At 41.4% G+C, this 22,313-nt stretch overlaps 1 protein-coding gene across 1 annotated transcript in view; it reads right to left on the reverse strand.

The window, feature by feature from the left end:
- LOC101166104 (zinc finger protein 385A) overlaps nucleotides 1–22,313 on the reverse strand; it is a 44,073-nt gene that overhangs the window by 12,568 nt on the left and 9,192 nt on the right. Inside the window, exons 2-3 of the mRNA XM_023954741.1 lie at nucleotides 16,595–16,740; nucleotides 7,838–7,948 (exon numbers count right to left, since the gene is read on the reverse strand). Of these exons, the coding sequence (XP_023810509.1) occupies nucleotides 7,838–7,948; nucleotides 16,595–16,740 (257 nt within the window). The remainder of the gene's footprint in view (nucleotides 1–7,837; nucleotides 7,949–16,594; nucleotides 16,741–22,313) is intronic.

The following is a 22,313-nucleotide window of genomic DNA, read 5'->3' on the forward strand; positions in this document are numbered from 1 at the left end:
AACCTCATATTAGGGTGAGGGGGTGGGGGGTCTAGCCTGCGATGCGCCTTGGGGGGGGGCTACTTGGGAGTGGCCCCCCTCCTATGGTTGCCGTATGGAGTGGGCCCCCCCTCTTTCGGTTTTATTTGCACCTTAGACATGTAGGGCCCTTGGTAGGGGGGGTGCTTGGACATCACTGCAAGCAAGCAGCAGATGTCCTCCTGGCACCCTACCCGCCAATTTTAACCGCACCTTAGACATTTAGGGCCCCTTGGTGTGGAGGGTGAGGGGACATCACTGTGAGTAATCAGGAGATGTCCCCTTAGTGCCCTACTCGCCAATTTTAACTGCACCCCCCTTAGTACACACACCCCTCCCCCTTCAATATATACATTCAAACATAAACACACACACATGCACACAAACACCCTCTCAAACACCCATACACGCACACACATTTTACAAGGAAGGTGGGACCTGGGTCCATCTGTCCCCCTACCCCTTCCCTGGTGGGGGGTGCGGGCCCCTTGGCGATGGCGGCCGTGTCCCTTGGGTGCCGGCTCCCTGGGCCCGGCGGTGCCCTCTCCGCACGGTGGGGGGGTTCATATTACACCTGAGCCGGGGGTGTTCGTGTCCCTGGGGGGTGGGTCCTGGTCCTTGCCCCTGGGCGCTGGGCCCCGCCAAACTTCCAACATGGCCGAGCCTGGTCGGGCCATATTTATAACATCCCTTGTGGGCCGCCCTTTTTTCCCCGGGGTTCCCCCCTCCTGGGCGGGGGCGGCGGGCCCCTGCCTTGCTCCTACCTGGACCAACCGTGGGCCGGGTGGGTGGCTGCCTGGAGTGCGGAGCGGGTCTCCCTTGGGGGGTCCTGGCTCGTACCTGGGGTCGGGGCGGGGGGATGCCCGGAACTCCTGGGTGGTGGTGGGGTGCTCGTCTGGGGCTGTGGGCGTCCCTCTCCGGTGGGGCCCTGCGTTGGGCTCTTCCGGCGCGGCGGGGGGCTGCTTTCCTGGCTGGGCTGGGGCGGCGCTCTCTTTCCCTCTGCGCCTCCCTGCTCTCTGGCTCTGGGGGCCTCGCGGCGGTCCTGCTGGCCCTGGCCTGGGTGGCGGTCTTGGTCGCCCGGGGGGCGGTTGTTCCCTGCCTGTTCCCGTGTGGCGTTGGGGGAATTCCGGCTGCCGCTGCTGCTGCGGCGGGGGTATGGGTGTGGGGGTGGCTGGGCGCTCCTCCTCCTTCTTTTCACATTCCACCATCCATTTTAGAAGAACATAAACACTCACCTGAGCACAGGTGTTAGCTCACCTTTGCACTAATAGTTTGCATGATTGAATGAATGAAAGATTTCACACTAGTTGGTTTAAAGGCATAGGTATGCGTTCGTGAACACTATCTGTTTTGTGTGCATGTTGACATGTGGACATTTTTGCGGCTAGCAGGTGTGTTGATAGGTGTGCCCCGCCCTTTTTGTACTACATTTGAACCGTACCGTAACGATAAACAACCAGTAAACCTGTCTGCTCTATGCTGCTTCATGGTCTTACCCCCCTTCCCCTCCTATTATCACCCTCCTACCCCCCCCTCTCTCTAACGTCCCTCTCTCTTCTTCCCCTCTTTCCTTTTCCGTCCGGTCCAACACCAAAGATTTTCAAACATGATTGAAATTAATAAAGTTTGGCCTCAATTACAAAAGGGGTTTATTCAGACACACCTTTGGTTTGTCTGAAGATGAATAACCCCTCTTGTTAAAATAAAATATGTCCAACACAAGAGGCCCTCAGCTTTCATCTGTTTGCCTAGCTGTTGGACAGGACAAGTTAAAAAAAAAAAGAAAAAAAAAAAAAAGAAATATATTTTTTATAAATCCCCCAAGCTTTCATCATCAGAACACAATGGATTCATAAATAGTCTTTCTGAATACATTCATATTTGTTCTGTTTTTACTCCAGCAAACGGGTGATGTCATATTTGTTGTAAAAAAAAAAGAAAAAAAAAAGTGGTGAGCATGTGTCCGAATTGCATCAAAATCCAGGGCAATTGAAAATCCTTCACTATTTGTAGGGGTTAGGGAGCAGTGAGTGAATTTCAGACACATTCAAAGTAAACATTCAAAGGACACAGTCCTTTGAATGCTCCTTTAATGTGCATGCGGACACACAAGCAGCAACCTTCTGGAGTTACACACGTTTCACTATATCAATAACAAGGTTTAAGGCCCCACATAAGCCATGTGACAGGTACATGTTGGGTCTCTAAAGAAGGAGGCGGGGACATTTCCAGGATGCCTTTGTGAGCTGAAGGTATTAACTGCCAATGAGAGCTACCCATATAGCCCTCACTTTGATTGGTGATGACAGATAAGCAGATATAGCTCTGCCTGTGTAACATTACCCCTCTGGGTGCTGCTCCCTGCAGCTTTGCAATTAGACAAGGAGGGGAGGGAGCGCAAATCGACACAAATGACAGCAGGAAGCCGACGAGAAAAAAAACATCAATTCTTTCACTCCATTTTCTGCTGCGATTCTTTTCAATTTTCCTGTGAAACAGTTAGTTTCTAAGAAAAGTCATTGGATTTCACAGCAGTGATAATTTACAGTGAATCTACCACTAAAAAGGCTGGCTCAAATGTTATGTTCTTAAAAAGACTCAAAGTCCCACTCCGATCATCTTTTGATCTATTGTCAAAGTCTTCCTAGTGACCTTTTAATTATGATTGTCGTTTTTGACCAAAATAATAAAAAAACAAACTTTTATTTTCTAGGAAGTTTCTAGAAGTTCACCTCTGAGTTGTGGACAGCACTGTAAGCATTGAGCAACCTTGATGCCTTCCCTGTTGCTGAGAGCTCTCCGTTTCCACTCTTTCCTACTGGCTTACAGCCCCTCATTACCCTAATCTAACAACATGGTGCAACAAAAATGGCGACCAATATTAGGGCTTTCCAGCCAGACGAGGTAAACAAAGACGTACATGGATCTAGCCGTCTATTTGCATCAGAATGGAGCAGAGCAGGAAGCTTATGGCCCCCCCACTGTATTTTCTACTTCTTTTTCCGTCTGCGATTTGAATAAAGATACTCGGAAATCCTGTTTTAATCTTAATTTATTTTATATATGTTAAAAACACACAATTTTCATCAGTGTATGTCTTTAACAAAAAACAAGAGGATAATTTATCCATTATACATTTATAATAGATGATAGTGCATATAAATATGATCATATTTTCAGCAGAGTGAGTGAAACAGACTGTTAAGCTGTTACACAGCATTGGAAATTATGATTTAAATGAATGAGGAGGCAGAAGTGGGGTTTAAGAAGAAAATGAGAGCAAGAGAATGTTCCTAAAATCCCCTTTCTCACCATGAAGAATGTGCTTTGATGTTTTATCTCTAAACCAACAAAGACAGTCAAAGCAGAGAGAGCTGGTCCAGCAGCCAAATCTACTCGACAAAAGACGAGGAGCTGCGACAGGAAATGGAGGAGGAAAAAAGCTTAGGAGCTGGGGGAAAGAGAGATGCTGCGTGAAATAACGTTATGTAAAAGGAAAATAGGAAACTGGGAATTGCAAAGTTGCTAAACACGCAGGATCTGGGAATAAAAACACGCCTGAGGAGAAGGGGGACGATGGAGGAAAAGAGAAGCAGAGGTGTCCAGCGCTGAGCAGCGGTGGTGACGATGGCTAATGCAGCACGCTGTGACGTCAGCCTTGCAGCAGAGCTGAGGTGAAAAGTGGTGGGCTAAGCTGTCCTCTGTGGCCTGCAGTCAATGGAACTGCTAGAATAAAATGAGTGTGCAGCTACAGTGATGAAAAAATGCCTCAATGACCACAACTGATCAGTCTTATTGAACTGAGAAAATCATTTAAGCGGATCACAGGATGAATAAGTTCCTGTTTAACATGTAAACTGCTGCACCTCAAACAGCATTAAAAAAAAAGATAAATATTGCAAGAGGAGCAAGCCATCATTATTAAGTCTATGCTGCTTTACACCCCCAGTCTGCTGCAGAACAGAAGCACAAAATCAAGAAGCACAAACATCAGTTCACCTCAGTAAACACAACACAGACGGGAAATGAACTTCGTGAACTTGCAGGACTTTTAATGCAAACCAAACCACACTTGTACACTGGGTGTGTAAACATGTAGATGCCGATGTCAATAAAAGTCCTCCTCACTCATGGTACAGGTGTAGGAGCATAGGTCAGAGGTGTAATTTAATGGCTGGACGCAGAGAGCAGGGCAGTGTTACACTAGTTTCAGATGACTGCCGTCCTGCTCGTGTCCTCTGCACACCACTACATAAAAAAGTACAAATATTTTGCACCTAATCATGGCAATGCTGTTGTAGCCATGCTTCTATATCAGGATTTTGTTTGATTTCTGCTCATGTTGTGGTTAGAGTTACGGTGACAGCCCATAAACAGCAGGCTTCCTCCATCCCAGTTGATTCCAGAATCAAGTTCAAGATCCTCCTGTTAACCTATAAGGCCTTACATGGAATGGCCCCTTCTTATATTAAGGACCTCATAGTCCCTTACCATCCAATGAGAACACTTCGCTCGCAAAATGCAGGACTGCTTGTGGTTCCTAGAATTAGTAAAAGTACGGTTGGAGGTAGAGCGTTTAGTCACCAAGCCCCTGTCTTATGGAATAAACTCCCAGCTCATGTAAGAGAGGCCAATTCAGTTTCTACATTCAAAGCTAGACTGAAAACATTCCTCTTTGGACAGGCTTATTGTCAGACTAGTTAGTATTCAGAGATTATTTAACTTAATGTTAATTTGTTTAAATTAAACTTAATAATAACTATTTCTTTTAAAAGGCTGCTAGAAGTTGAAGCTGGGGTAACTATGGTGCACTGGGGTTCTGTCCTCTTTCCTGTTTTTACTTCTACCCTTCCTCTCCTCTATTCTTGATCATAATTTATCATTTAGTTCTCCATGCCTCTGTTTGGTGCAGTGCGATTCATGTATTGTCCCTCTTTTCCTCTCCCCTCCTGGGGAGTGGGAGTTCTTCCAGACTCCAGTTGGCTCATCCGTGCTCCAGTTCCTGACCGTTTACCTCGCCTTTGCTCCTGCTTCTACACCTGGCTGTGGATCCTGCCTCTGGCTCATCTCTGGCTCGTCTCTGCTCTGTACCTGACCGAGTACCTCATCTCTGCTCCTGCTCCTACACCTGGATGTGGTTCCTGTCTCCGGCTCGACTCGCGCCTTTGACTGTCCCCACAACCACGGCTGGATGAAGCTCGTCTGCTGGACTTTTATATATGTAGTTGTAGATTTAGATAAGTTAATTCTTCTCTAAGATTTCTGGTAAATCGCCTGTCCGTCCTGGGGGAGGATCCCTCCTTCATGTGGGCACCCCTGAGGTTTCTTCGTTTTTTCCGGAATCCGTTTTTTTTTGGGAGTTTTTCCTTACCGCGAAGGGGGGTCTAAGGGCAGGGATGCCAGTATAGCTTAGTCAGTTTGTTAGTTCATTTTAGTATTTTTCTATTGAACTCTTTGTATTCGTGATCCTTTTGATTTCATGTTTTACTTCGAAGCCCATCGAGACGACTGTTGTTGTGATTTTGGGCTATACAAATAAAATTGAATTGAATTGAATTGAATCAATTAACGTCCCATTCAGCATTGACGTGTCACTCAAATCAGATTTGCACAGGGAACAACATCTGAAAACTAAAAATCCCAAAACGCAAGACAGCAGAGCCATACAATAGTACAGTGGTCCACAGGCTGGGTCTGTGGAAGAGTTGGTGCCGGGCCACAGACAAAAAAACAACAACACACAACCTAACTTTTTTCTAATTTATTTATAATAGGATTATGAAGGAAGTTTCATTCTGGAAAACTACTGGATTCTCTCAGCCACAGCCGACTCATTCTTGAAACGTTAAATCGCTGGTAATGTGTAAAAATAATTAAAAACAAAAAGTTTAGAAACAAATGTTTAACAGACTAAAACCAGGAGTCTTTACTCCAAATATGGATTTGTTAAGGCAGAAGTTCCCACTAACTATAATAATAAACAATATTCAACAACCGCCTGTCTAATGTTACGAGGATGTTGCCAATAAAGTGGGATTCACTTTTATTATTATATTTACAAAATACCAGTTTTAGTGACCATTTATTTATTTATTTTTACGTTACACCTTCAAAGTCTGACAAAGTTAAAGTTGGTGTCTGATTTTTTAGCTTCCACTTTGACATTAATGGTTGAAGGGAAAATCTAGATCACATTTGAATGGTTCCTACAGGAAATCTAGTCTACAAATAAAGTCTAAAGCATCTGCAGACATTTTACAGATGATGGAGTTCTAACCACACTACAACTCCCAGCATCCCCTGACCACACTTCCTGGATGCTGCACACCTGACTCAATCAACCACAGCCTACTTAAGCTCTGCACTGAGTATCACTCAGTGTGAAGTATTGTTTGAGCCACTCTGCCGTCATTACCGAGTGTTGGACCTGATTTTCTGTCTCCTGCAGAGTGCAGTGTGTCTGCATGCTATTGACAAAATATCAACTGAGCCTTCTCACGTTACAAGAATTTCATCCTGTTCCTTATTTATAATTTTTTTTTATACACTGTATTTTATCCCACGAAGGGAAATTCTTTCTCTGCATTTGACCCATCCCCTTGGGAAGCGGTGAGCTGCAGCCGAAACCGCGCTCGGTTAAGCGTTAAGGGTCTTGCCTAAGAACCCTCACTGGGTGATGTTAACTGCTCGCCATTGATGTGGTAATTGCCCCCAGTACCATTGCTCATTCCCCTCCGGGAATCGAACCCTGGTTTCCTGCATGGTAGCTTCCCACCTTACCAACCGAGCTACCCAGCCGCTAAGAATGAAGAATGAAGATTCTTATCTGAACCAGCTCCACTCATTCATAGATGAATGAATATAAGTGATCCTGTTAATGAAGGAAAAATGTTGGTAGAGTGGAACCCACAATAATCACTGTTAGAACTTCAAACTGACAAGAGTAATTTCTGAGGAATTGTTGTTTAAACTAAACCAAACAAATGAAGTAGACTTGAACAAAATTGATGGAACACCTAAAACAATGAAAACCATTGACCTGCAGACACATGTTAAACAACAGCATGTCCTCCAGGTAGTATGACAGGTGTGAAAACAACACAATCACCTCCATACACCTGTGATGAGTCCGTCTGCATATGCAACCCCTGTGCTATCCTAGGCACTTTAACATTGGGAGTTGGGTCATCTAGACCCACTAGACAGTGCTCTGAACCTTTTTTCTTCAATGATTTGTGATCTTCACTGGTGTCCATGGATTACATGAAATCTTTCCACCTTTATCCACCTTTATCATGGTAGGAATAACACAATGCAAAACAAAATGCAAGGTTGGGGTCATCTAAGATAGCACAAGGGTTAAATGGGCTTTGGTTGTCGTGTTGTACAAAACTAAACATGGAGACAGGAAGACAGAGTAGTCTGCAGGCCGTGTCACACAGCCATCCATTGCACAGATGAAATCTGGTCAGGTCTGGTGAATATACGTGGAAAAAGTGGGAAAAGTTGTGATCTTTATCCGTCCTAAACTCTTGACGGATGTCTGCGCACATCAACAAATGAGGAACTTATGAATCTCTTTCGCATGTATCACGAAAGACCAAAATTTCATCTGTGGAAAAGAAGCAATGTACGTCTTGGCAGTGTGACACGGCCTTGAGGAGGTTAATGATAAAATCATTAACAAGGTAATGAAAGCCCATAAAACATTCTGTCTGGAGAAAATCACACAGAGTTTAAACCTTTAGATGTTGTGTAACTTCTGAAGCTTCATGCTCAGTGTGTTTCTGAAAAACGGAAGCCGGTTGTGTTTTCATACCTCAGAGTTGAAGCGTATTTGACAGACGTTGCAGGAGATAATTGGCCTCTTAGTTTTAACCAGTGGTGGCCCGAAGGTGTGTGTCATTACAGCCTTCTGGACAGGGTCCATCTGAGGAGAGATAATCCAGAGGTCACATGAAAGATTCAGCAACGCAGACAAATTTCAGCGTTGCTTTTTCTACCTGCAGAGTACACAAAAATCCAACTTGGTAAATGTAGAAAAGAGGGGAAGACTTCAAAGAAAAAGTGAAAGTGAATGACAGGGCAAGTGACCGATGGGAGAAAGCTTTGAGATTTAAAAGTGAAGGCTGAATTGATGTGAGAGCCATGATTGATGTGGACAGGAAGGTGTGCGTTTTCTCAGCAGCAGCTGGTGCTCCCGTCTGTGATTGAGTATTTGGGCGCTGTTCAAACGCTTTAACTCATCCAAGGTTTAGAGGCCTAATTACACTCTACCTTTCTGAAAGAATTCCTGTTGTGACTGTGAGTCCAGTGCTCTGTTTCTCCACAGCATTAGACCCCCCAATTTAATCAAACATCCCTTTGAGACATCAGCAGATAAAGTAGATTTAAGGTGATCAAACTGAGGACTAGATCTGGAAAGGGAAATCATGTTCAACCCTTTGATTTTCACATGATTTTAACCCTTGTGCTATCCTTGACACTTTGACATTGGGTGTTGGGTCATCTAGACCCACTAGACAGTGCTCTGAACCTTTTTTCTTCAATGATTTGTGATCTTCACTGGTGTCCATGGATTACATGAAATCTTTCCACCTTTATCCACCTTTGTCATGGTAGAGAGAACACGTCAATGTAAGGATGGGGTCATCTAAGATAGCACAAGGGTTAAATGATGTGGTCCTCTACTGGAGGGTTGCTGGTTTAATCCCAGTTTCCCCAGCCTGCTTGTTAAACTGTTGTGTGAATTAAACTGTCTATTGCACTGTAATGTCTATGCTTAACTGCGACAGAACAAAAGAAAAATGGTTGAAAGAGCTGTTGCAATATATAAAGGTGCCAGAAAATGTTTACTTTCAACTGCTAAAATAAAAAGAGTCTTGTCTGTAAATGTTTTTGAAAACTACTAAATGTTCTTCTGGAAGTTTTCAAATGATTATGTTGGAGCCAATTCAAAATGTAAAAGTGGATTTATTCTCATCACATCTTAGTCACAACAGTCCTTACGGGTGGATATGGGCTGCTAGAAATATCAAGGTCGTGGACTTCTGAACCACATGCACATTTTATTCTACGGGCATGCTGCGAGCAACACTCATTCAACAAATAAGGGTAAGTGAGGGTGAAGCAGATGTAAGACACTGGCAGTTTGTACATATTTTTCATTTTTTTTTAACTCCCAAAATCCTGTGGACTGCACAGGTGGTCCATTAGTGCTGTTCACAAGATAAGTGCACACTATTCATGGTGAAGTCTGACTGTTAGAAATCAGACAGAGTGTAGTATGTGCTGACATCCTACAGGCGTCCCACAGAAACAGGGAAATTTCTATGAATCTTCTGACACACAAGGTGTATATTTGAATAAACCCCTTCTGTAATTTTGTAATCAAGACTAAACTATATTCATAGTACTTACATTTGTAACCGTTTTTTGTTGGACCGGATGGAAAAGAAGAGGAGGAAAGAGGAGAGAGTGATGTTAGAGAGGTTGCTGGAAATGTATAATCATTACTGTCAGGTGTAGATGTATAATAAATGCAAAAGGGGCGGGGCCTGTCCACACACACACTAAAATGTTACAGACATACCTGTTGGCTCCAAAAATCTTCACGTCATAATGTACACAACACAACTAACGTTCACACATGCATACTTATGAGTTTAACACATGTGAAACATTTCATGTAGTAACACAAACTATTAGTGCAAAGGTGAGCTAACACCTGTGCTAGAGTGAGTGTTTTTGTTCTTCTGGGGTGGATGATGGAATGTAAAAAAAGAGAGTGAGTGTCTGGTCATTCCCACACAATACACGAAGACCCCCGCCGAGCCAGCACCCAAGGGACACGGCCTTCGTCGCCGAGGGCCTGGTTCCCCCGCCAGGGATAGGGCAGGATACGGAAGATCAGAGGTTCCACTTTCCTTGTATGTTTATTTGTGTGAATGCATGTGTGTTTGAGTGTACATTGTTGTGGGGTAAAGGTTGTGTGTACTGTACTAAAGGGTGCAGTCAAATTTGGTGGGTAGGGCACTGAGAGGACATCTCCTGATTGCTCACAGTGATGACCAAACACCCGCCTTACCAAGGGGCTTTTCTCTGTCTAATAATATGACAATCGTTGCTTTCCATTTGGCCAGGGCTTATTTGTTGCTGCATTCCTACTCTGTTTACGTAAGCTACAAAGGCCATTTTGGTCCAGTTGTTCTGCTCAGAGGACCAATTGTTTTCAGACTGAGGAATCTCAGAGCGAACCCTTCTTGGGTGTATTCAGACTGAAAATTTGTTCCGGATTATCGGAGAAAACAAACTTTGGTTCACTTTAAGAAAACCAAATATGTTCAGTCTGAATAAAGCCTTAGATATCATGTGCACACAAGAAGGAGTCAGTAACTACTACAGTGTGGCGTAAGGGCACTGAACGACAGCATCACCGGTACGTCATAAATTTGTGCAACTTCTCATATCCTTAAGAGTATTTCACTCTACACTTACCACACGTACAGCAATAGTACTTTTTCAATTTCAAGACATCTCTTAAAGTGGCCGTACGAGCTTCAAGGGAACTGCAAGACACATCTGCGCTCCCCTTAAGAGACAGCCGCCTCTCTCTACAACCTTCTACGGACCTGAAATCCAGAACCGGCAGCACCCGTTTGGGTCAACCCCTATACGGGTGCAAGTCTGAGCATTTAGAGTCGGCCCGAATGTACAGTTGTTTAAAAAATAACACAAGTTCAAAGGGTCCTGAAAATGTGAAATGTTTGCTTTTAGAAATGTTTCAAACATGATGCATATGTGAAACTCGTCTTTTCTGATCAGCTCTCTTGTGGTATTTTGACTGAAGTCCATTTCTAGAATTGTTTGTCAGCCACATCGCATGGGAGATTCTCATACTGATGCATATGTTGGTAGTAATAATGACCCGTTTCTCTGTTCTGTCTGTCACATGCAGCTGCCTGTTGCGCAGCATGTTGATCTGTCTCTAGTGTCCTGTTACTCTGCCTGTTTGCTGCCTTTCTTCAGCCACCTGTTCTCGACAGGATCTCCGTCTGTGCTTCTGTCCCATTTCCACCTCTTTGACTTATTACTCTATTTTCTGTCTCCCCTTACACCACCCTACGCTCAAATAGTGACACTTGTCCTTCCTACTTTGTAAAACCAATCTACTTTTCACATATGTGCTGGGATTTCTTTATTATTAGTCTCACCAGGTCTCGTTGTTTCGATGTAGTTGTTAAAAACTGCAAATTATTATTTAGAAATAGACAATCTTTTTTAAACTGTTTTATCATTCCCTCCATCTGACCTGTTTATCTACAAAGTTGAGAGGGCAACATTTTTCAATAATACTTTTTAACTAAAGGCTGTAGAAAGGTATATATTTTTTAACACGGTTGCTTTTTTCTGAATTCACTGAAGTGCACATTTGGGTGACCCTACATGAATTTGGTTATATCATAGTGTTACAGTTTTTCTGTTTAGTTTAGTCTTTGGTTAAATGGGGCTATTGTTAAGAGATAGATGAGAGGAGCAAAATCCTGACTGTGTAACGTTGAGCCCCTGAGCGTGGTCCTTTGTTCCCACTACCAAAATATTACAGGAAGGAACAATTCTCTGTTCTGTTAGTTTAGCTCTTAAGAAATTACAACATGCCAAAGTCGTTCATGTTTTTTAACGTTTAAGCTCCAGCAGCATCCCTCCCAGCTGGATGTTGTATCATGTTCTGTCTGGCCTCTGCCAGGCTCTCTACTGTCGCCACCTCCCTGCAACAGAAGCTCTCCTCTGCTGAGAACATAAGCTGACAATGTCAGTGCAAGCACACATTCAACAGGATATTAGTCAGAGATCAGAGAACAGTCTGTTCCTTACTTTGGGTCTTACTCCCAATTTGAAAAACATCAGTGTTTCTGAAAACAAAATAAATAAATAAATGCGTGTGTGTTTTATTTTGGCTTTCGCTATACTGTCATCCCTATGGTTCATTCTAAGATTTTAAAGTAAGGAAGAAAAAAAGCAACTGTAAACATAGCATAAGCTGCTCTGAGTCTGTCTGCCCAATAGTGGAATTTTGCATGATTTTTGCATATATTTATCAATTAGGCAACCTTTTAAGTGAATTCAATATTCAATGTAGTAAGTCTTACAAATACAGGAGTTTAAGCCTTAGTCACAACTGCCCTTGCGGGCGGGTCTGTGGCTCAAAAATTGGCAAACGCAGGTGGCCCACTATAAAAAAAATCAAGGGTATAGACTGCTCAGTGAGACAATGAAATAAAAATGTTAGAGCACCTTTTTTTCTACAAGCATGCAGCAAACACTTTAACAACACATAGGATGAAGTAGGCAAGACGCAGGTATGCCGTACGCATTTTTCATTTTTTTTAACCCTCCACCAAATTCTGTAGACTGGACAAGGACTCCTTTGGTGCTGTTCATGTGATAAGTGCTCCTCAGATGCAGCCTGACTGTTAGGAATAGGAAAATCCGAGTGTAGTTTGTGCAGACATCCTACAGGCATTCACGAAGGACGTTCGCATAAAAATGAAAGAAAGACTACCTTCACTTAAAATGGCAAAAGAAGTTTAAAACAGTCCAATCCAACAAGAATGGTATTTTTTGTGTTTTAATAAGTCCTTGTGGCATTTTTCTCATGCTGGAGGACATCTATGAAGAAAATTAAGTTTTAAAACTGCATTTCTGATTATTTCCTTATTCAAAATTGTGATGAGTCAGGAGTTTCCTGCTCCACTTCATTCTGATCATCCACTGTCAGACAAATAGATCCATGTCCGTCTTTGTTTTCTTGGTCTGAGCTGGAATCTGGATCAAATCTGGACGGCTGGACAGCTCCAACATTGCTTAACATCTTTGTTGCACCACTAATGTTAGGTTGGGGTTGTAGCTGTAAGCTAAGGAGTAATATTTACGCCACGTTGCACACAAAACAATCTTGAGAATGAAGATATTCCATATTTGCTTTCAAATTGTTTATGTTACTTTAAAGTTTGTTTGTTTTTGGCTTTCAAAGTTTTTATTTTTGCTTTCAAATTTTTTCTTTTTCTTTTTCAAATCTCCTGTTTTTACTTTTAATTCATTTGCAACTTAGAAAGTTTTGTGTGGAACGTGGTGGCATAAATATTTCTCCATAGCAAGCTAGCAGCAGAGAGTACAAAAAAAAGGGGTCCAGGGTGTCCCCTGGCCAGGAGTGGCCAGGATAGGCTCTGGCAGCCCCATGATTTAGAGGATGAATGAATGACGGAAATAAATGATTATTAAGGAATGTCTTTATCGAGAAAGATTTTTCTTGCAACAACCAATCTGTAGAATGAACCAGGGCTGCAGATCGATGGATTGGAGGATTTATAAATATCTAACACGTCTAAATGTTTTGGCCAAAATGATTATCAGTTTAGGCCAGGGGTCGGCAACCTGTACCTCTCAAAGAGCCATTTGGATCAGTTTCCCACAGAAATGAAAGCACAGGGAGCCGCAACACTTGGTGTGTTCAAAAAAATCGTTTTGCCTATATATATCGTGATATTTGATAGTTGAGACAACTATTCTTTTGAATTTGGGCTATACAAATAAAATGGAATTGAATTGAATTGAATTGAATAATCCATTTGGCAATACTTGTATTGATTCAAAATGCTATCAGAATATGTATTAATTACTATTATCTTAATTATTTATGAGCTGATGTTTCCTTTGATCTTTTTTTCCATTTTCCACAACCTTCATTAGACTTTTCTGTCTTTGGTGCGGGTCTGGAATCATAAGCGGTCACTCTAAGCCCCGCCTCTCTACCTGTTCACACCTCTGCAGCTCCAAGTTTTTTTTTTCTTTATTTACAAATATTGCATATAGAAAATAGCAAATACAATACTCCACACTGTGTGCAAAAGACAATTTTCATGTTTGCCATGGAAATGAACAGAACTTCAAAAAAATCATAATAATGACAATGTAAAACAGGTTAAGCAAAAAAAAAACAATAAAGGCAAAGGAATTTGTTAAAGTTTCAAAAGAGACCATGTTTCAACTGTTCCAAGAGCTTTTTTGTTACTGGAGGATTTTATACTGTTTACATACAGTATCATTTCTTTCTGGAAAACATAAAATACTGTTGTTGTTTTTTTTAGCACTTGTGTATAAAGTATTTAGCCATAATTATAAGTAAATTAACTACATATATTTTCTCTGCATTAAGTCTTCCTTGTGTAAAATATCCCAAAAAATATGATCATCGAATAATCTATAATATTCACATACTGTGGATGAGTTCTTACAAAATGTATCAAATCTTTCCAAAATACTTGAGTGAAGGAGCAATACCAAAAAAGATGAGGCACAGTTTCTGGTGAGGAATGACAAAATGAACAGTTTATGTCCAGATCTTTTTTAAACTTAGTAAAGACGTGTTTCACAGGATAAATTTTATGAAGAATTTTGAAAGAAATTTCTTTAATTTTATTGGTGATAAAATACTTTTTGCGGCAGGGACCAAACCTTTTCCCACTAAATTCTACAGCCAAACCTATTCCAGTAAGACATAACATGCGGTTTTGTGGCAATCTCATTATGAAACAAAGAACAGATACTTTGATTATTCCTGCCAGTTGAAAAACATCTTTATCCACAACACAATTCTGTTAATTTTGAAGGAGAACATGGAGTATTTGAAGGAGAACTGCTGCACAGAAGTCTAACACCACCTGGGATGTCTCCAGTAACCAACGAAAACTCTGCAGGTGAGACATGCAGACTATAGGTGGACAGAAACTCAACAAATGACATCAGGTTACCTTGTGGATTAATCAGCTGTGTCACAAGAGAAATGCTCTTTTTAAACCAATTTTCAAGAAAAAAATACTCTTGTTTTTGTATGGAATATCTGCATTATTCCAAATATAGTAGCTCTGAGAAGAAAAATAATGCTTGTAGATCAAAGTCCATGCCAATCAAAACCTGCTTGTGAAAAGCTTTAACCCTTGTGCTATCTGAGATGACCCCACCCTTACATTGACGTGTTCTCCCTACCATGACAAAGGTGGATAAAGGTGGAAAGATTTCATGTAATTCATGGACACCAGTGAAGATCACAAATCATTGAAGAAAAAAGGTTCAGCGCACTGTCTAGTGGGTCTAGATGACCCCACCCCCAACGTTAAAGTGCCTAAGATAGCACAAGGGTTAAAGGAAGTTGTTCTATCTGGAATTTACATAATAGAATCTGTAGCTCCAAGTTGTTTCCCCCGCATGCACGACCCCCCCCCCCCCCCCCCCAGCATGTTCTAAACAGACAGCGCAACATGAGGGTCATCATAGCAGCAAGTGGACAGGATAGTAAGGGCGTCCTAACGGAAATTTAATTAATTTTACGCGGAAATGGGTGGTTTTAATCTAGGAAAAAAAAGCCCTTTTTTTCTGCTGCTCATGCGCCCCCTTCAAGATTACCACTGACTGCCTTCACCTCTAATGGGTTGTTCGCTACAACTTGATGCCAGCAGCATGCCCGTTGAAAAAATGTACATCAACATTTTGCTCACTGTGTGGTTAATGATCTTGATATTTTGTGTGGACCACCTATGTATGCCACACAGGTTTGACCATTTCTCATCCGCAGACAGCCCCTTTCCAGCTTTAAGGGTAGTTATGACTGAGGTTTTAACAAGACAGCAAAAAGTCTTTCAACTTCCAGATGCTGAGATTTACCTGTCTATGCTCTATTATTTTAGATGCCAGTATTTGCATTAATATAAATGCGCATTACTAAAATAAATAGTATAAATGTAACAGATAAAACACAAAGTAAAATATATAATGCAGTAAGAAATGCACACAAGTAATTATAACAAAATAAATGTGCTCTTTACTGACTGGTTAACAGCAACAATTCCTGCCAAACAGAAACTGTATTGGAAACAATAAATGGTGTTATTGTGTGTCTTTGTCCTCTGAGTCCTTTCAACTCCTACAGTTTCTAAAGTCAAAGCTGGGTGAGTTGTTCCCTTTTAAAAAACTGGCAGTCATGAAGTTGCAGCAGTCCATCACAAATTGACAGCACCGTTCAAGACATGTGCATTTTCCTTTTGCAAAGGGAGCGTCATTTAAATTAGGATCCTTTGACATTTGCGGCTATATTGAATGATGAAGAAGCAGAGGTTTAATTTTATGTGAGCATGTGCAGAAGAAAGGACAGATAATGTATGCATCTCTGTGTGTGTGTTTGTGTGATCATGTCAATGTTTGTGACCATGTTGACCTTCACATGAAATGCAATCTGGAAATGAGAATGAGCCCCAGAAAATGCTGACTGCAGGAGCACAGCATGTTCTCTATTTCAATTAATTAGCTGTGAGTCATTTCATAGCAGTAAGCCACCTGGTTGAGCACTTTCTCAATTGTGTTGAAACTGCCAAATCAGAAATTAAAAGGTGTCACTTATCATCATCTCATATTTCACGCCACAATCACATGTCACACGACTGCGGACGCAAAAAAAATATAAATGTACTGCATGTCAGACAATCCCACACTCTGTGATGCTGTGTGTTCATTCAGCACTCACAGTATTAAAGTTGTGAAAGAGGCCAATGCTGGCGGGGTGAGAGGGCTCCAGAGGAAACTGAAGGAAGGGCTTCATGTCCAGGGGGGGCGGGATGACTGATGGGCTCCTGAGGAAGGCAGGGACCGGCCCGGGTCGGTTTACACTTCCTGTGGTCAGAGGACAAAAAAACAGTGCAGAGGTTTATAGTAGTGATGATAGGGTGGAAGGAAAAATGCCACTCTGAAAACACACATATGAAGGCAACAGCAATAAAAAAGCATCCATTTGATCAAATGTGTTTGAAGCACAAAACCGTAGAACTGCATGGTGCCTTTTTGTTTTCTTGGATTTGGTATAGTTATTTATTTGCGTTCTATGGTGGTTTTCTTGCTGTATTCATTGTGCCACGAGTTCACCTGGTTTTATTTGCTTAACTGTTAAAGCTGCGGTCTGTCACTGTAATCATCTCTTGGCGCTTGTCTTGGTTCTGCTCCTGGTTGGTATCATTGGATTCTTAATTATGTATGTATTATATATGTGTTTACTTTTAGGGTCATTTGAGGAAGGCTAATGCATTGGAACTGCTTACAGTGGATAAGTGGTTTTTAAGTTTAAAAAATTCCTACCAGTTCTGGAAATATATTTGAAGTGCATGTGGTTAAATATCATAGCCTTTTTTTGAGTGTCAGTTGAAAAAAAATTCTATCTACAATTTTCATTGAGCTAAAGCTTTAGACACATGCACTTGTACAGAGGTTGACTCGTACGTGCTGCAGGTTTTTTGGGATGGTCGGCTCTGTAGAGGGTCATAGAGAGGAGCAGTTGCATCTTAAGAGTTGGATCTTAAAAGGAGCGCAGGTGTGTTTTGCGGTTCCCTTGAGGCTAGTGTGACCACTTCAAGGGATGTCAGGAAAACTGAACATACCATTGTTATGCGAGTGGTAACTGTGCTATGAAGTATTTGTAAGGATACTGGAAGTTACATTCACTCATGACGTACACGTGATGCTGTCGCACGGTGTCCTTACGCCACAGTCTTTCATAGATAAATTGCACGCAATGGCTCTTTACTAGTGAGCATTTGCTTACTGACCGCACGTAAACGCTGCATCCACAGGGTGTGCATGTGATACCTAAGTGCCTATAGGATGCCCATAGGAAGCCCACACAAACTACACTCTGATAGTCTAATTTTATGCCCTTGTGCAAAACAAAAGTACATAAAACATACCTGCATCTCACCTACTTCCCCTTTATGCCTTGAACACCTGCGTACCCCATACAGATTTGCTCATTTTTTGCCCACAAACAGCCTTGTCCACCTGGAAGGGCAGTTGCGACGAAGGCCAAATTCCATCCGGAGAAAAGCAGCTTTGCGCTGATATGCAGCACTGCATAGTAGTGAGGTGTTTATGCAGTCTATGTGAATCAGCTGGTTCTGTCACAGAGAAAAGTGGCTTTGTGCGGTTATGCACTTCACGCTTAGTTTATACTTTAATGTAACGTAAAGCAGCACCTTTTGTCAATAACAGTGCACAGCAGATATACAACACTTTATGTTTGTAATTCTCTGCATATTGTTGCAAAGCCGAGATGAAACGCTGCTTTTCTCCACATCAGAATTAGCTGATTCCCGTTGATCATGTGAACGGCCAAAGAATTGCGTTAGTTCAAAGAGCGTGTGTTATGTAGATGTCGCCAAGGACATCTCTGATGCTAAAGGGTTACAACACCCTGCAGATGGGTATTCCTACAAGATTTTTAAAAATTAACCCTTTCTATCTACATTTGTAAAAAAAAAAACCCACATGGTTTTGGGTTTGATAAAAGCTTTCTGCCATGTTTCCCATTCATAGCAGATTTAAAGTGCATAACTAGGATTTGCAGCATTCATTCTAGCACTAAAAGAAATTCATAGGATCTCTTAACAGCTTCTTTGCAGCAAAACATCCTAGAACATTTGTGCACAACAAATTGTGACTCATGTATCTATTTTTTCCTCCTCTCTACTCTATTTTAAACTCAAACCATCAATTTTTATGATGTTAGATTACTGAGTCCCCCTCTCCGCCCACGCCTCTCCTCTTTGCTTGCTCACTTTACTCTGGGTAGTGGCTCAGCAGTGGTGAATGTCTGCTCTTGAGGAGTCTACTGTGATGGGCAGGAAGGCTAAGCTCCTTAAACTTCGCAGCTGGGAAGCTGCAGATATCAGCCTTCTCTTCATTTCTCCCTCTCTACCACTCTTTCTCTCACGATGAACGGTTTTCTTTTTCCATTTCATGGTCTTTTACGCGGTCTGCCTGCCTCTGCATCCCCATCTGCCCTCTCCAGCACCAGTCCTTCTGTTGAGTTGATCATCATCATCATTCTCCTTTAAACTCTCCATTTCACATCTGCTTCCTGCAATATTCTCTTTAGAAGTAAATGCACAAAGAGAATCCTGTATTATCCTTTCTCCTGGGAAAATCTGCGTTGTGACTTTTTTTATTTCTGCCACTTTATCATCACAGCTGATGGCTTTTTGGAATTTAAAAAGAAAAGTTGGTCGAACAGAAGAAAAAGAAAAGACAATTTGATAATAACAGTGGCATAAGCTCTCTTGGACTCTAAAGGAATGTGCTTCCAGGAAGAAAACCAGGTGGAGGGGAAACTCCCCCTCTGGCTCTTCCCCTCTTCCTCCAAATGAGGCAGATGCAAATAAAACTGAACTGTAGTTATCATTCTTTAACAGCATTCCAGAGGAAAATCGTTCAGACAGTACAAAAAAAAATATATAAATCTGGAGGTCACAGCTTAAATGTTCTGCAGCGTATTCTCTAGCAGCATGTTGCGTGAAAGCAGGAAAACTGAGTGATAACATCGTTTTTATCACACAAAGACGTGCTGTTATTCCACGATGAGACGCGTTTCTCCAACTGAACATAAAATACTGAGTTCTCTTATTCAGGTCTGAGTAAATCAACATTAAAAATAATCTTTATTTTCAGTGCTTCATTTCATTGCTAGGGTTGTTTTTTCAAATAAATACCCAAGTATTTTAGGGGACACCTGACATTCACAAAAATATATATTTAAACTTGCAGCTTAAACATAGAAAATGTATGGTTTTCTAAAAATGTCATGTGTTTGTTTTCTTCCTAGCAACAGTATGATAAACAATTATTGTTTAAGAGACTGGTGGCCTTTTTTTGTACTTTTTTTGTGTAAAGTCTTTCTTTACCACAAGCTGGTTTCTTAGATAACTTGAAGCGTCTTTGTGTGTTCAAGTTATTCAAAACAACCAAGAAAAATTCATCTAGCAGTTTTTGGATGAAAGTATTGTCTGTTTTATTGTTATTAAATTTGATTTATAAAGTCATTGATGAACTGTATACGGATGGAATACGGTAGGAACACATTCACAGATGCCTCTACCTTTAGAGATGTGTCTGGACACATTGCAGTGATAATCTTGAAATCATGGAGTGTTTGGATCTTTCAACATCATACATCCATGTAGATGGTCCAGCTGAAGTTGATCAGATCTCAACTTCTCTATTGCCTTTCCCTCGATACCCACATCTCTGAGGACAAGCTCAAAGAAACATCTGCACCTCCACTGGGAAGCATCTCACTCTGCATCCAGACAGCTGACAGTCGGTGACCAGACCAGTGTTCCATGAAAGTTCCCCTACATGCAGTGTGCTCCAACTAATTATGCAAATTGTATTTAAGTGTCAAAAAGATAAAATTCTTGGTATTTCAATTAAACTCATTGATGATATTGTGTCTCTGGGCTCTTTGAGCCGCTGACATCAATCTCAGACACCTGTGATAGTTAGTTTACCAGGTGAACCTAATTAAAGGAAAAACTACTAAAGAAGGACGTTCCACATTATTAAGCAGACCAACATTTTCAAGCAGTATTTGGAAAGAAAAAGGATCTATGTGCTGCTGAGAATCTTGAAATAGGTGAATGCCTTGACAAGATATGAAAACCATGGATATTTCGGGAAAACATAAGCGTGTTCTTTGTACTATTAAGAGATTTGTTGCTCATTCAGAGAAACACGGGTTGGTGCAGATAAAGGCAGAATGAGGAATGTTTCTGCCAGACAAATACATCTAATTAAGAAAGCAGCTGCTAAAATATCATTACAGAACAGCAAACGCATATCTGAAGCTGCTGGTGTCTCAGGATCCCACCAACATTAAGGTGTAGGATCCTCCAGTGGCCCGCCCCTACTTCCTATCATCCATCGGTTAACCTGCTTCCCTGCAAACTTGCAGGCCCTAACGAGTCGAGGTTAATATTGGCGTTGCAACAAATACGGAGAGCAACACCAGAACTATCCAGTTTTGATCCAGATTTCAGCTCAGACGAGGAAAAACAAAGACGTACATGGATCTTTTTGTGCATCAGAATGGAGCGGAGCTTGTGGCGCACCGATTGGAGCTTTTGCATTACAAACATAATTTTTTTTCAAACTCCATTTTGCTCATCTGCTCCCAATTTTGCTCCTAATTTGCGATGATTTGAAAAAAGAAATACTCAGAAATTCAGTTTTCTTAAACTCTGTATCTACGTATGTTCTCCATCATGAGAAAAATGCTACAAGAACATGTTAAAAACACCCAAAAACACTTGGGAGTTGTTCTTTGGATTCCTTTAACTTCTTACTTGTTATTAGGAATAAAAAATAAACCATTTGGTGTCAACACAATGTAAATAGTTATACTCTATAAAGAGAACAGTATACCATGTATTTGACCTTTTATATTTAATTTTTTTCACTCCCTTTACCAGATTTAGAAGTCTTGGCCCCCTTGAACAGAAAGTAGTTGAGCAACAGTAGTGGTTCTGCTAAATTAACACTGGTCTGTTTGCATTTACGTTCTATGAACATTTATAGTCATTTTCAGTCATCATTGGTTTCTTTGACACATTTATGCTACGTAGACCAAAGCAAAAGGACACGTGCTGAAAAATGTTAGTTGTGTGCAGACAGGGAGCCAATAAGGTCTTCTTAGTCTGTGTGGCCCAGTATTGGTGTCATCACTGTTTGTTTAGTGAATCGTATTCCTAACACGCTTCTAGTAAATTTGCAGCTCATTTCACTCTGCATTACCACTCAAAGGTCAAATCACGCCTGCCCATCATAAATCGTATTTATAATCCAGAAGCATACAGTAGAGGGGTTTATTTAAAGTTTTCACATATTATTTTCTGTGTCACATTTTCCAAGCACCTTGAGATGCTCATAGTGTGAGTGTGGCCGCATCCTACCCTGACCTACCCTTTTCCTGAGTGATTTACAATGACATCAGATAAGTGGAGGCTGCAACTCTTCAGCAGCAAACCATGCGATGGGGGAAGGCATTGATTGAAGACATTCGTAGGAGTGTTAAAGTGTTAAAGAGCTGCCAAACTCAATAAATCCAAGCCTCAATATCTACAGCTCATTCTTTCTGTTGGTATAAACACACCGTTCTGACCTTTTACCAGCTTTTTTTTAATTCAAATGTTTGGATGAGGAAAAGGATCAATGGCTGTGTAATGGTTTATTGGATTTCTGTGTGGATTGTGAGTGAGGATTTGTTGGAAAAGAAGTAAAATTACATGAAGGAAGAAATAAAAACAACTACTTAGACCTAGAGATGAAATCCTTTTGTCTGGATTTCATGATCCACATCGTGTGCACGTTCAGACATTCACAAACTAATACGATGTGACTAAAGCCCCCTCAAATTGGCAATTTAT

This window comes from Oryzias latipes, chromosome 5 (genome assembly GCF_002234675.1).
Source record: "Oryzias latipes chromosome 5, ASM223467v1".
Classification (NCBI taxonomy): Eukaryota; Metazoa; Chordata; class Actinopteri; order Beloniformes; family Adrianichthyidae; genus Oryzias; species Oryzias latipes.